Source organism: Rattus rattus, chromosome 2, assembly GCF_011064425.1.
Source record: "Rattus rattus isolate New Zealand chromosome 2, Rrattus_CSIRO_v1, whole genome shotgun sequence".
Classification (NCBI taxonomy): domain Eukaryota; kingdom Metazoa; phylum Chordata; class Mammalia; order Rodentia; family Muridae; genus Rattus; species Rattus rattus.
The window spans coordinates 76006397-76022659 of record NC_046155.1 but is presented as its reverse complement, the minus strand read 5'-3'; the positions used below and the strand labels follow the sequence as shown (position 1 = coordinate 76022659).

Genomic DNA, 16263 nt, shown 5'->3' with positions numbered 1-16263 from the left:
TCCTCAGGGTCTGTCACGGCTATACCTCATTTTAGTTTTGAAAAAGCTAGGGACTGTCAATTTTATTTGCCATGTTTTTTAAAAAGCAGATTTTTTGCTTCATTGATTTTTCTCTGGTTCTTTTTTGTCACCGTTGTTCATTTTCAATTTTGCTGATTTCTGCTCTTATCTTTCTCTCGTTTGTTTTTGGAGTTATTTTAAACCTTCTTTTTTCTACAATCTTGGAGTGAAAACTTTCATTACTGATTTAAAACATTTTTTTAAAAGATGCATTTATTTGTTCATTCTTGTGTGTGCCCGTGTGAGTGTTTGACTGCATGTACACGTGTGTGCAGCGGCTCATGTATTATGTTAGTGTGCACACTGAAGACAGAAAGCATTGAGTATCCCCCTCTCTCACTCTTTGCCTGTTCCTTTAAGACACAATCTCTCCCTGAACGTGTGCCTCGTATTTTCATGGCTAGATTGGAAGCCCCGGTGATCTTACTATCTCTGCCCACTCAGAGCTGGGATCTGAACTCTAGTCCTCGTGACTAAGCAGCAAGCACTCTTAGCCACTGAGCTGCCCCTCCAGCCCCAGTCTTTCTCTTTCATTGATAAGGAATCATCCAGTGTTGTTCTTTTCCCTCTCGGTGCTACTTTAGCCCCACAGGTTTTTGAGTTGTATTTTAACTTTTTTCATTTAATGTATTTTAAAGTTTTCCTGGAGGCCCCTTCTGTGCCTCAGGCACTGTTGAGAAGTTTGTTCTTTAGTTCGCAACTGTTTCCTCATTTCCCTCCATCTTTCTTGGATTTCATTGTGGCCAGAAAACAAACTTTATATGGTTTCCTTTTCTTTCTATTATTTTTTCACACATGAGTCTGCCTCCCCAAACTCTGGGATTACAGAGATGAGCCATTGTGTCTGGCTCATTTTGGATTTTTCTACAGAGATCCTGGGTCTTGTTTAATCCTCTGCTTCAGCTGGCTTCTGTTGACCATATTCCAGCAAGAAAACCAGGAGCCCCACCAGGTAACTAGAAAGTAAGCATAAGAACCCAAGTTTCCCAGTAGGCACCACTCAAGGTGGTAAGGATTCCTGGGCAGACAATTGGCCTTTTGGCTTCCCAGCACACCTCTACTGACATCCTGCCAGAGATGAGCAGGGGTGTGTCATCCTGTTCCTCGTTGCTTTCCGTGGTTCTATGGGAAGGTGGTTTCATCACCTTGGGTAAGCTGGCAAAATCCCTGGCTCCCCACTAGTGCCTTCGAGTGGGGCACGTGGGGTGTTTGTTACATCTGGAAGTATCCCAACTTCATCTATCCCATATGGTCTTCACTGTACTAAGTGGGAGGGCTTGCTACTGATCTAGATGTGGGGCTCCCCATTCTGGTACCACACAGCAAGTGAGGAAGCGGGACACCTCAGTGAGGTCTGCTGAGGTAACATCTTAGCTCCGTCTGTGCTGCCAAGAGTGGGGAACCACAAGGATTTCCTGAAACAGGGAAATTTTGCCTTAAAGTTTTAGTCTCCGTTAACAGCTAGTGGGGTAGTGTCAATGTCAATCTGACAGGTCCTGGAATCACCTAGAAAATAAGTATCTAGGCACCCTTGTGAGGCATTGTTCAGTTTGTGGGTGTGCCTGTGAGGAACTATGCTGATTAAGTCAGTTGAGGTAGGAAGACCCAGACTAAAAGTGGTGGCACCATTCCCTAGGCTTGAGTCCTGGACAGCATAGAAGAGTGAGCTGAGTAAGCATTCATTACCCTCTTCTTCCTGACTGTGGTGGGCATGATATGACCAGCTGCTCCAACTCCTGCTGCCTTGACCTCCTAGGATGGACCAGACATCTGAGCTGTGAGCTAAAATAAAGTCTTTCTCCCTTGAGTTCCTTTTGCTTATCATGGTGACAGAAGTGACTAAGACTGTGACCCTTCCTGATCCTTGACTGTCATTCTGTCTGTGCCTTCGGACATGTCTGTGTCCTCCATGCCATCAGCTCCAATTCTAGGAAGAGAACATCCTACTCCTCCATTCAGTCTCCTGGCTTGTCTCCAATGTCCAGAATCTTCCAACTCTGTCTGCAATGGCCCACACAAGGACTTAGCCATGTAGAGTAGGAACAGTGAGAGACATGTCCACCCTAACTTCCTAGAAGCTGCGATCCTGCTTTGTTTGTGGTTACTCCTCCCCCACAGACTCAAATGCTTCACCTGGTTCACTGCTAATGCCATGGCACCAAGACCAGAGCTTGGCCCACATAGGTACTCAATAAATAACTGTGGGATGAATAAGCAAATGAGGTAACACAGAGGAATCAACAACAGATTAAAAGCAGATAAGAACACACTGTCTCCCTGGAATGCCAGGGTTGGGGGTGGGGCTCAGGCCGCACCTCACCAACTCTTATCTTCCTGTCTTTCTCCCTGAGACCTCCAGTTGCCTGCACAGGGCACAGCTTGGAGCCTCTGAGACTGGAAACGTCTGGTGTCTGCTGTTCACACTGCTGAGCTGCTGCAGGGAAGTATGGGGGTGGCTGGCCTGGTTTCACAGCTAAGAGCACAGTAGACACTTGGGGACAAGAGAGAAGGTGGTGTGACAGGAGAGTGTGGCTGTCCACCCCCTTTGTCCCCCAGGAGCCACAGAGGCAAGGCAGAAGCTGGAGAACAGATTGGAGGCGCTGCTTTGCCATCGAGGGCCTGCAGGGAGGGTAGACAATAAGAAAGCATTGGGGAAGGTCTCTCACGGACACCTGTAGACTGAGGACATGGGATCACTGTTAGGGACAGGGCACAAAGACCTAACCCAGGCCACCCTCTGAGCCCAAGAGCGTTAGGAACAAAATGACTGCAGGCTCTAGGTGTCTCCAAGGTATGGCCATCAGGACCCCTGTGGGCCATAACCCTTTTGCTGCCTTGATCTAACAGAAAAGAAGGCCAGAGTATCTACTGACCACAGTCTCTAGGCAGGACACCAGCCAACCCAGCAAAATGTCCCCAGTGGTCTTGGGACCCTCAGGAAATTCTAGAGTGCTGAGCAGAGGGGCCCACTTGGGACCAGACCGAAGAATGGCTGTCCAGAAATCCTCAACAAGAAAGCAGACCATAGGTCCCAGCTCCATAGGAAGAGGGAGATGGGAAAGGAAGGAAGGGTAACAGTGAGGCTCCCTTAGTCCACAGGACAAGGGGCTCAGTGTAGAGGATCACTCATAGGCCAGGAGACAAACTTCCCAGGAACCCAACTCACTCTTTTCCTGTGTGGCCTGGACTGAAGTATTTAGACTCTCTGGGCCTTTTAGGTGTGTGTGTGTGTGTGTGTGTGTGTGTGTGTGTGTGTGTGTGTGTGTGTGTGTGTGCTTGAGACAGGGTCTCACATGTAAACCCTAGCTGGCTTCAAATTTATAACCCTCATGGCACTACCTCCCAAATGCTTCCAAGAATGTGTCCTAGGGCTGGCTGCTCTGGTTTACAATGTGTGGAGAGACTGCTCAGGGTGGGAGTTGATGTGTGTGCTAAGTCAGGAAGGTTCTCCTCCCCCTACAATTTATCAAGAAAAAAACAGGAAAAAAAAATGTTCGTTCAGGACTGCGTCTGTGCTCTTTGGCCGTCACAGACAGGTGAGGAGGGAGTAGGTCATGGCAGAGATTGGGGAGAGCTGGAGGGCAGAGGCCAGTCACTGTTTGTCCTGCCTGAGCTGCACTGTCACCCAACCCAGCCAGTTAGGCACAGGCAAGACAAGTCTTCCTACAAGCTGCAAGCCGGAGCCCACACTGCCACACCACAGTCCACACTCTGCAGATATGAGAAAACGACCAGTGTAGGTTCAGGCCCAGCAAACCCGCCACAGGCCGACTGGTGCTTTGGGCAGCAGGCAACCTCTGAGGCTAACTGAGGCTCAGTCACTTGGGGACACACATTCCACACTCTCTAACTTTCTGACCCAGGAATGATGCTGTTAGCACGCTCAGTCCTTACTCTAACCAGCCTGGATCTCCTCATCCCAGCTGGATGCCCACCATAGTCTTGCCTGGCGTGTTCTGGGGAGGCTAGGGAAAGCTGAGACACCTGAAGAGAACAGTGTTCCTCCAAGTATGGGCGGTTGGATATCTGGGTCACGTGGCACTGAGTGGTGTGGCTGAGGTATCCTTCACGACCCCTGCTGTTCGCAGAGCATCTGCTTTGTTTGGCTACCATAAGCTGGCCTCACACATGCAGCAAATCTGTCAAGCCTGCATGGTTACCTCAGCCCAGGTGACCCCAAGGCACAGCCTTACTTCTTCCCCTTCTGTCTATGAGAACCTCTACCTCTACCAAGGGCTGCGGCTCCTGCACCTGCCCCTTACCCACAGAGTGCTGCAGAGTGACATAGGACCTCACACACCAAGCCTGCAGCTTCTACTTTGGGTCTCCTGATATGTTTGATCTTGGGATGCTGTCCCTAGGTACCAGCCTCCAGGCACGAGAAGCCACCCTGTCCACCACGAGATGCTAGCCAGCACTGTGCTGAGCTATCTCCAAGGTCACCCCTCAGCAATGTGAACCAGATTGTTATGGAAGTCTCCAAGCTAGGACCAACCAGCTGAGCCTTGGCAGCCTGCAAAGGCATAGGACATGATATGCAGTCTTCCTTGGGCCAAGTAGGTGCCAAGTGATACGTCACTGACTAACAGAGAGCAAAGGGGTTGCCACTCCAGAGCCCCATGAGGCAGAAACGGTCATCTCTCTTTTATAGCGGACAATGCTGAGACACACAGGGGTAAGGGACTTGGCCAGCATCCACAGCTAGCAGGGCTTAGGGTCAGCTTTGAACCTGACCTAATGTCTCACTGTCTGCCACCCTCAGCACTGCCACGGGTGCCTGCTGGGCTGCTCAAAATGCGTTGACTGGAGTGCACCACACACCTAACCGTGGGGATCTTTGACTGTAGCACGGGTGGCCTCCAGAGGATGTACAGCAGCCTTGAGTGCTCAGTGCTCCAGGGTCCTCAGCCTCAGGCTTCTGCTGGTCCTGAAGCTGGAGGCTGGGCCTTCCTCCCTCAAAGCTGGTCTCTTACACCCTGCCTAGAGCGAGCCAGAGAGGCTTAGACCAGAATTATGACATGTGTCCTCACATATAAGCAAAAGAGATGGCCTCCTTTGGCCTTGGCCTCCTTTGGCCAAGGAATGAGAAATGGGGTTACCTGTCCCGTGGGCCTCTGTGACACGGACGAATGTGTCAGCCCTAATCGGAGCCTTGTGGTAGGTGGCTTTAACAAGTCCTGAGGAAGCTGGTACTATGTGGGAGACAGTGTGGGCAAAGGAGTCGGGCCCAAGGGCAACACAGGGCCATGGTCAAAACCAGCAGACTCAGCTTGGGAGCCCAGTGCTGTAGTGGGATCCAGGGACTGCTGAGTGAGCTGGGGACAGAGAAATCCCAGTGCTGCATTAAAGCTGTGTGACCCAGGGCAAGTGTTCTACCCTGCCTGAGTTGGTCCCCAGTAGGCAACAGGAGGTCACTGTCCAATCTGGATGGCAGCAGCCTAAGAAGGCTGTGGGGTGCTCTAGCACGGGGCACCATGCCTGGACTGCAAGTCACTCATCGTAGCTGAGCACCAGACCACTGGGACTCAGGTCCCTTCTGCTACCAAGGCTGCAGTCCCCAGTCAGGTTTCTTGAGTTCCCTGAGCATTGACCCGGAGCCCTGTTGGAACCCATGGGACCTGAGCCACCACAGCTGCGCCCCTGAAACCATGGAGAACAGCTGCCCAGAGCCACAGTGCTCAGGTGTACAGCAAACAACTCAACCAGCATGTGTCTCCAGCCATCAGGACAAGGCCAGCAGCACTGTGCTCTAGCCCATTCCTGTCAGGTAAGAGTGCCCTCCACTGTTATCTCCAGTGTCCTCGTGGACCTCTCCAATCCCTATTGAAGGGACTCTCTGGACCAGGTGACTCGGGGAGGGCCGGTCAAGATCCTTCTCATTTCCACAGTATTTAATTGTGGCTCAAAGATAATCACATGGTTCTTGCTAAGCCAATGAGTTTTTACCAGCAAGGTCAGAAAAGGAACCACCCCACCCCCACTTCCCACCCCTCATCCCCCCACCCTGCCCCTTGTTCGTTGTAAGGGGCTGTTTGGAAGCAGTGCTTGGCAACCACCTTTGCCGCCACTTTGAGGGAAGCTGCTTGAGACTGAAGCCATGGGAGACTCCAGAAGAGGGAAGAAAAGACTGGGTCCTTGAGGAAAGCCCCAGATCTCCTGGATCCAGCTGTGCCTGAAGCAGCCCCTGCAGGGGCTCACCCAGCATGCAGTTCACCTAGTTGCCACTGGACAACGTGCAGCTTATCCCTGGCTCCAGAGATTGGTCTACTTGTGTGAACCACAACTCTCAAGCCATTCCCCAGCTGCCATGACCATTCAGGAGAAATAAAAGGACCTGTGTCCATCAGAGGGAAGGTCAGGACCTCAGCCCATGCTGGAGAGAGATAGGCCTCATCTGTGCTTGTGGAGGACACACTGGCCTTGAGGGAAGTTGCAGAGTCTCTTCACTTAGACTGATGGCAACAAGCCAGAGTCCCGGCTGGTTGTGTATGCCCACCTTCCACCCCTGACCCTGTCCTGTACACCACCTCATCCTGGCTTCTGAGGCAAAGCACTGAGTAAGCACCCTTGTTCTAGACAGCATGGGTTTCGGCCATTCACAAGCCGCAGAACCCTGACACATTCTTTAGTGCACCCAGCATGACGCAGACTCTAGCACCTGAAGGTCAAAGGCCACTTACCAGAAGGACCAGCCATAGTCCCAGGAATGAGGTCTCCAGTCTTCAGGGCCGAGGCTCACAGTGACCTGGAACACTTGTGTGTACATCATGTGTGCGACCATTCCCAGGAGACCTGCAGAGCAGAGCAGGCATCAGGATCTAGGAAAGGACTTGTCCCCATGTCTAGGACACCCCAACCCCATCCCCGTCACTGCCACTTGCCAGCCGGCCTGTTAGTATTAGGAAAGAACATGGAAGGAACATCACTGGGAGCAGAGGCTGGGGTGGGCCGAGGGACCCAGGCTAGCCCTTTCGAAGTTTAAGCAAAGGGAACAGGTATATGTTAGAAACTGGCTCTTAAAAGGGGCCACTTGAGTCTGGGGGCCATGTTGTCTGTTCCAAAAATCATTTAACTCATCCATCTGGAGCTATGTTAACTAATGAGTTTCTCCAGAAAGACTTTCTTAACAATTCAAAGGGCTGGTTTCAGCCTGCAGTCGTATGTGCTGACGCCTATCTTAGAAAGACCACATGATGCAAGTGGCCTGTGGTGATTCCCAAAGCTCACTGTTGAGGGTCATAATCAACTTCGCAGATTTCTTTTTAACACAACCAGCACAGTGTTTTGTTTTGCTTTGCTTTGTTTTGTTTTGTTTTTAAATGGGATGGTGATATGGTTTGAATCTGAACTGTCCTTCAAGGAATGTCCCCACTGGTTCAGGTTTTGGACACTTGTTCTCGCTGCAGCTGGTGGTGCTTTTGTGGAAACTACAGATGCTGTAGGAAGTAGGGCCCAACTGGAGGTGATAGCTCACAGGAAAAAAACCATTATCCCTGCACCTCAACCTGTCTGGCTCTCTGCCTCTTGGTCCACCATGATGTGAGCAGCCGCTGCCCTACACCTCCTCCCACGAATGAGCTGCACAGCCTGCCTCAGCGACCAGGGTGGAGTTCAACCATGAGCCAAAAATAAATCCTTTCCCCTTAAACCTAAGGGTTTCTGATGGGTATTGTCATTACGGTGACACGCAGGTAACCTGTGACACAGTCAAGTGCAGCTGGGGTTTATGTTTTGTGGACTGTTTAGCTCTGAGCATGTGCAGTGTATAACGTAGGTAGTTGTCCAGTTGGAGAACTGTGAGCTGGAAGAATATGGGAATGGCTGTCTTCCATTGCAGAGTCTCTCTGTGTAGTTTCAGACTAAGCACTTGACCCCTCTGAACCTCTAATCCTTCCTCATCCAGAAGATGAAGATTGTGGCAAATGTGGAGAATCTCAAGGGACCCAAGATAAAGCAGCCTTGGTATCTGATGCCTGCTAAGCACAAATCATTCCAGCCACCAGGACTACCAAATAGCTTTTGTCTTGGGAAGCAGGTTATAAACCCTGTCATCTGAGGCCTCTTGTGTGCTCAGCCTGAAGCTACAGACTCAGACTTAAGGAGGGAGACAGCCCTGAAGAGGAAGGGGCAGATGATAAGAGGAAGACAGGAGACCAACATGTTACAGCTCTCGGGTAACACTCAAGTTACCCATCAAGGGTGGAGTTGGGCAGGAACCTGCCGGCAGGAGCTGCTGCAGAAGCAATGGGTGAATGCCCCCCTTGCTGGCTTGCTCCCATGGCTTGCTCAGCCTGCTTTCTCTTAGCAGCCAGGACCAGCTGCCCAGGGGTCCCTCAGTGTGCTTGAGCCCACCCACATCAACCATCAATCAGGAAAGTAACCTACAGACTTGTCTATTGGCCAAATGAAATGGGGACATTTTCTCAGTTGAGGCTCCCTTTTCCCAGATGCCTCCAGATTGTGTCAAGTTGATAAAAACAAACTACAAAGCAAAATAAAAACACTAACCAGGAGGTGCTCAGATTCAGGTCATCTTGAATTTTATTCTTGTTGTGTAGCTTGTTTTATTTTCTTCTGTTTTGTTTTTGTTTTTGCCTCAATGTTACTATACAGATCAGAATAGCCTGGATTTAACAGCTTTATCCTCCTGAGTTATTTGGGGGTTTCTACCCCACTTTGATCACTTAGTTCCCAAATAAGAGATACAAACCTTTATATTTATAATAAGCCTTAAAAATCACTAGAGCTGGGTAGATGTCAGCCCTCTGTGCTAGTTTGTCAATAACCCCGAGATCTGACTTGCCAGGCTCCATCCCAGTTGCTCCTACTCAGTCTGGCCAGCCCTCATGGCCACGTTCTCATAGTCCTCCTCTCTCTTCTTCACTCTCTGTCCTCCTCATGGTCTCTGCCTCAGACCCCAAGCCTGGGAACAGAAGCTCCTGCTTAAGTCTCTTCTGCCCAGCATCTTTATTTAACCAATAAAGATTTAACCAGTTTTAAATTAAGGAATAAGTTTTCATAGCATTACTTGGTGTATGTGAGGATTTCCTCATCCCTGAAGATCTAGGGCAACTAGATCTTAGCAACCAATATTTAGCATTACAATATGAAGCAACAGACCAAACCTCAACAAACACATACACAAATACCACAATACACTCATAAACACACCACACACTCTACACCCTACCTCACACACTACATAACATCTACAGGCACACACACAAACACCACACATGCCAAATGACACTATACATACTAAACACTATACATTCACACACACCCACACCATACACACACTCCACACACATATACACTCACACACCTCACACAGTCATACCAAACACATATACACCACACCACACACACTCACACATCATTCAAACATACACACACACTCACACACACTTACACATCATGCAAACACACACACAAACCATACATACACACCTCACCACACACACTCACATGCACTCGTACACACTCATACATCACACACACACCAACCATACATATATTACACCACACACACTCACTCACACATAACATATGCACACTGACTCATATACATACTCACACACAAACCATACATATACCATACCACCCACACACAAACCATGCATACATTACACCACACACACACACACACACACACACAAACTATACATATATTACACCACACACACGCACAAACCATATATATACCACACCACACATACTCACTTACACATAACACACACTCACTCATATACACACTCACACACAAACCATATATATACCACACCACACACTCATTCACACATAACACACACATATACATACTCACTCACATACACACTCACACACAAACCATACACATACCGCCTCTCTCTCTCTCTCTCTCTCTCTCTCTCTCTCTCTCTCTCTCTCTCTCTCACACACACACAAACACTCACACACACATAACACATACACACACTCACACATCACACACACTCACATACACATCATACACATTCACATATAAACCATACATACACCATACCACACACACTCATACACACATCACACACACTCACACACACACACACACACACACACACACACACACACACACACACACACACACACACACACACACACACACACACACACACACACATACACACACACACACACACACACACACATCACACACACACACACACACACACACACATTCACACACACACACACACACTCACACACACACACACACACACACACACACACACACACACATACACACACTCACACACACACACACACACACACACACACACACACACACACACACACACACACACACACACACACACACACACACACACACACACACACACACACATCACACACACTCACACACACCATCTACCCGTGACTTGGTATAAGTGCTCAGGCTACTAATTCCGTGGCTTGTCTCCTCTGCACACATCTTTTCTCAGCAGTAAGTTTTGTTTTTCTAAGGAGCTTGATTGTCAGGCACAGAGTCCTCACATCCTCACCACACACTCAGTTCAGGAATCACTTTCTTTCCTCAGGTGGGACACTTTTTCCTATGGAGGAGCCAAAGTGGGCTCACTGCTAGTCACTAAGATTTGCAGTGGAGCCCATGACTCCTGTCTGGCATAGCGGTCAGTGCATGCCGGCCATTCATGCCATCCAGAAGAGTTCCAAGTCTCTGGAACTCTCCTGATTCACCTGCTTCCTCCCTAAGGCTGCTAAGCTGCTGGCACCCTCATGTTTATTTCCTGTCTTCTCTCTGGCGTTTCCATATGTGGTGGTGTTGCAGTCCACACTGTGTCTTCCCTGCTGGCTTGTCACCAAGAAATAAGTGTTTCCGTTCTTCCACGTCTTCTCACCATGGCCAGAATGCTCATTTGTTTTTATTTCTGAAGAAATGTCCGAGATCTGGGTAGACCACAGTTTGTTTATCCATTCATGTACAGAAGCGCAGTTCGGTTGCTTCGAGGGTTTGGCAATTATGGATCAAGCTGCTTTTGCCTTACATTTCTGCAACTGAGTCCTTTATTGGCCGTTTCTGGATTTGGCTTCTTGTGTCTACTTACCACATTCTCCTGTATTTCCCCAACACACTTCCAGAAGTTTGTTAGTCCACCTAGACTCTAGCCTGCTGCATGGTGTGAGGGGACGACCTGATGTCACCTCCTCAGTGATCAGCTCATCGCTTTGCACCCCAACAGAATGGCTCCTTCTTTCTCCACTGGCTTTGAATGATTCTTTTATGCAGGCTGAGAATAACACAAACTCAAAACATTCAAAAATGCTCTAAAACCGTAAACCTCTTCAGTGCTGACAGGCAGCAAGCTTGCCCCTGACTTCATGTGACAAGCCACAGTCAAAACACAGGTGTGAACATGGTGTAAAAATTACCTCCTGGCTGAGTCTGGAGATAAAGCAAAGTGAACTCCCTGTTTAACCTTGGGTCCCTCCCAAGGTACCTCATTTGCATACACAAGTACCTCAGATGGAAAAAGTATTCTAAATATTTCTGGTCCCCAGAATTTCAGATGGGGATGCTCACCCACATGACATTCCAAGGCTCCTAACACACATAGCTCTGTTTCCTAGCTCTGCTCCTGTCTCACCTGTGTTCTGTTCCACCAGCCTGGACACCCACCATTCGTGTTGTGTCAACACACACTTTAACCATTACACTTTACTGTGGAAACCATGGCCTGGAAGGAGAAGGTGCTCCCTCATGTTCCTGCCCAGTGCTCCCTCGTTTGCTCTGATGTTGCTGGGTGCGCCTTCCTGCATCCCACCTCCAGCCTCCCTCAGCCTCTTCCGGTTGCTTTCCTGAGGCTGCATCACACCCTTGCCCAAAGGATTTAAGAGTCACCAGGACACTCAAGAGTATGGTCGCTTGGTTTGTAAAATGGGGCCAGTAGGGTGGCTCAGTGAGCGAAACCTTTCTATACAGGCCTGACAACAACTGTGGAGGGAGAGAACTAACTACTGAAAGCTGTCCTCTGACCCCAACACACACAAGGCTCTGCCATCTCCATGCAGGCAGACTCACAATGAGTAACTATGCATTGACAGTGTGAACATTCTGACGGAAGGAGAACATTAGTGAGAACAGTTACAGAGTGGATATGAATTGTCTCCCAAACGGCTCACATGTTCAGGTACTGGGCCCTACATGGCTCATTCCTGTGCCTCCTTCACCAGAGACTTTCCACACCATGATGCTCTCTGCTCAAGGGCATGGGCCAAGTGATTACATTCAGAACCTTCCAAGACCATGAGCTAAAGTAGACCTTTCTCCCCTTAAGTTCTGTGTTAGCTATTTCACTACAGAGCTCCAGAAGTTGGCATTCCTGACTCTAGTTAGGGGAGAGGAGGCAAGGCCACACAAGGACTTAACACAGGATCTCCCAGCTGTGCACCAAAGCCAGACCCAGCTGCTGGCAGAATAATTCATCTTCACAGTCTTGGTTTAGAACAGTTCTCAATCTGTGGGTTGTGACTCCTTTGGATGTCAAATGACCTATCCACAGGGGTCACACATATCAGATATCCTGCATATCAAATATTTACATACATAGCAGTAGCAAAATTACAGTTATGAAGCAGCAACAAAATAATTTTATGGCTTGGGGTCACTACAACGTGAGGAGGTGTATTAAAAGGTGGTAGCATTAGGAAGGTTGAGAACCACTGGCTTAGAACAGCATTGATCCCTAGATTGAATTCTATTTATCCCCGAACAGGAAGGGCCACACTTTAAGAAAGCTCAATGAATACAAGTTGTACATCTCTGAACGACACAGTGGAACTTTCTGCATTTTAAAGTCTGCTTTGAAAACCAGGCACACAGTCGTGGGCGCTGGGAAAGCAACCCACCATTGTGCCTCGAATCCAGTCCACTATCTTTTAAAGAGCACTGCAGTTACTGCTCATGGGGTAGTGGGAAGGTTAAGGGGAAGGGAGAAGAAAGGAGGGCAGGTAAGAGGCTGAGCTGGGCAAGTGATTGAAACTGAGAGTCAAAATTTGTGTATGTCCCACCAAAGCTTATGTCATGTGTTGGAAACATAACCCCTACATTTGGATCTAATGGCATTTGGAGGTGTGACTTGTGGGGGTGATTGAGGTAGACAATGATGTTGGTGTATAGCAGAGGAAACTGCCTCTCTCGCTCTGTCAATACATGATGTCTCCCCCCAGGTGCCACTGCACCATCAGACCCAACACTCTGGTGCAGAGTGGATGCGAGTGTCCTGCTCCCAGGCTTCCCAGATCCAGAACCATGCACTAAATAAACCTCTATTCTGTATCAATGTCTAGTCTCGAGTATTTTGTTTCAGCAACAGAAATAGATGAGGCTTCATGCCAATAGGATTTGTTGGTGGGTGGACGTGGGTAGAGTGACTGTCTTAAAGTCCAAACTGGCCTTTGGTTTGAGCGATTGGGCAGATGACAATGAATTTGCTGAGATAGAAAAGCCCAAGAGAGGAAGGGAAGAAGTCTGGATGGAATCTTTCACGGGCCATATTTGCTTGAAATGGTTATTTTCTGTCTTCATAGACATCGAGCAAGCAGTTAATGTACAGCTCTGTGGTTGGGAGCTGTCAGAGCTGGAAACAAATCATCAGCATAGAAGAAGAAATGCGGTGGCAACGTCTGGAAGAGACGGCAGAAAGATTGGAAGAGGAGAGAAAAAGAGGCATCTGGGGCTGAGCTGAGTCAGGAGACCAGCTGAGGAAGCTAACCTGGGACAGGTATGGAAAGAAAACTGGAGTAGACTGGGGTCCAGGGGAAAGGGCACTCAAGAGAGTGGCTATCAGAAGAAAGATGAATGGGATGGAAAAGCGACCTGTGGACTGGCCAACCAGAGATCACGGGTGACCACGACAGGCTCCCATTGGAGTATCGTGGTAGGGATGGGTTCTCAGTGGGCATGGATTGAGAATAATTGGGCGGAAGTGATAGGGGATGCTCCAGGCTCAGTGTCTCAGAGTAGCAAGCTGGGGTTGACTGTACAAAAAGGGTAGAGGTCAAGCAGGAGATGGAGCTTCTGGTCTACCACCTACTTAGAAGATCAGGTAGTAGCAGTGGGGTGGGGGGGGTGTGCATCCAGTGCACAGAAACTTGAACCTAATCCTAGAAGCAAGACATAAGGTAAACAGATGATAGAGGGTTCTAGAATACAGTGGCTCGCTGGCAACTCAGATGTTCTACCCAAAGGGTACAGGGGAGCAGGAACTTGAGTAAGGTTTGAGTTCAGTGGTGCTGTGTGCTTTTCCTGGGGAGTTTATTTCTAGTCATCCAGACAAAGGGCAGTGACAGACACAAGAAATGGTTTCCACCCAAGTCTTGCTTACTTCCAGGAGTATGGGTGACTCTTGCACCTAGACCACGGAGAGGCTCAGGACAGCTGGGGCAATGACCTTCTGATGCTGCATGTTGACATGTTTCCCTGCCAACTTTCCACGCATCCCCACCCACTTTAACTTGAGCCCCTCCTCAGGCCCTGGGTAGCCAGCCAGGTTTATTATGTAAATGAATGTCAAGAAAGAAGCTGAGACCTCAGGTGAGACTCTCGTGACCTTCCTCCTCCCGTGAGGAAACACGAACAAGCCAGATATTGTAAAGATCTTCCTCAGACAACCACAGGCTCTGACTGAGCTCCACAACAAGCTTCAAGACTCTCCTCACCACAGAGCAAGGGTGAATCAAGGTCGCTAACCCTGAGTGAGGCTAGGCAGGCAAATAGGGGCACTGGAGGCTTGAGGGCTGAGGAGATGTGAAATAGTCTTTCCAGAATGTAGAAAAGTGCAGGCAAGCTGGCAGCATATGTGGTTTTGCTCATGAGTTAAAGCTAGCCCAGAAAGCGAGGCTGGGAGATGCGGCGGAGAGAATGCTTGACCTGATCACTCAGGATTCGGCACATGGCATTTGCCAAATCCTGTTTCCTCCCATTGTGGGGGAGGTGAAGAAAGGGGCCACTTCCTAGTCATCCCGGAGACCTGGCAGGTCAGAACCCAGGTGACCCACTCTGAGGACACACCCTCTGACCCTGAGACTGCGCCTGCACAGAGTGAGGTCTTGGAGCAGTGGCAGCAACCTAGTTTCCAGGCCATGGCTCCTTCTGGCCTAGCTCTCTTTTGCAGGGCTGAATGCCTTGCATGATTGCCACGCTCCATTTAATGGCCCGATTGTAGAGGTAGCTGATTAATTAGCTTATAATAAGGTTTGTTATTAAAGATGTTATTAAAGCCTCGGTTATTACAGAGAACACTTGGGGAGCATTCATGTCTAAATAAATATCCTTGCATACATCGGGAGGTGATCTGGAGCTGCCAGAGATCCCAGGGACTTGAGAACCAGGAAGAGCAGTTGGGGACACACTGGACTCTGGAAGCAGATACCAGAGGGCAGGATGGGTGCATGCAGCCTGTCGCTGAACCTGCACGGAGTGTCTGCTGGCTGCTAGACTTCTTTCCTTTCCATTTTTTTTTTATGGCAAATTAACTTTATTCATGGGCAGCCTCGAGTGCGTTGCCAGGCAGGTCATCTCGAGATGAGAGAGCTAAGAGGCCACAGATGAAATTAAAATGTTCAAATCACATGCTTGCGGAGTTAACTTAATAATGTAGCTGAAGGAGGGGGAGGGGAAGTGAGGTGATCTCCATAACCTCTCCCCTCTCCCCTTCCCTGGTGGGGATACTGAGGACCAGCATCAAGCACACACAGGGATCTGTGGTCTAGTGTCGGAGGAACACACGTAGGCCTCTACCATCGCTGTGACTAACCTGGGTCTCGCTCTGCCCTGCCGAGCGGACTTTCATCTGTTTTTCATGGCCACGTGACAGTGACTCCCCAGTGTGCAACTGGGTTCACTCCCAGCCTAGGCTTCTCCTCTGACACACAACCAAATTGATTTGTTTATTTTCCCCTCTGTTCTAAATGGCTCCTACAGCTCAGGGTCAGCCTGGAGAAAAGCCTGTCACCAATGTCGCCTTCTCTATTGTCTGCCCTAAGCTCAGCCCAGTCTGTCCTGGTCAGCTAGAATGGATCAGAGTGGACAGATGGACAGAGGGACAGAGGGACAGGACACGGTAGGGAAACTGCTCCTTTCCCCCTTTCACCCTTTTCCTTCCTGTCTCCCTCTCACTTTCATTCCTCTCTCTCTCTCTCTCTCTCTCTCTCTCTCTCTCT

At 49.2% G+C, this 16263-nt stretch overlaps 1 protein-coding gene across 1 annotated transcript in view; it reads right to left on the bottom strand.

Annotated features, from left to right (window-relative positions):
* Gsg1l (GSG1 like) overlaps positions 1-16263 on the bottom strand; it is a 203318-nt gene that overhangs the window by 32565 nt on the left and 154490 nt on the right. The window contains exon 4 of the mRNA XM_032892685.1: positions 6741-6852. Within this exon, the coding sequence (XP_032748576.1) occupies positions 6741-6852 (112 nt within the window). The remainder of the gene's footprint in view (positions 1-6740; positions 6853-16263) is intronic.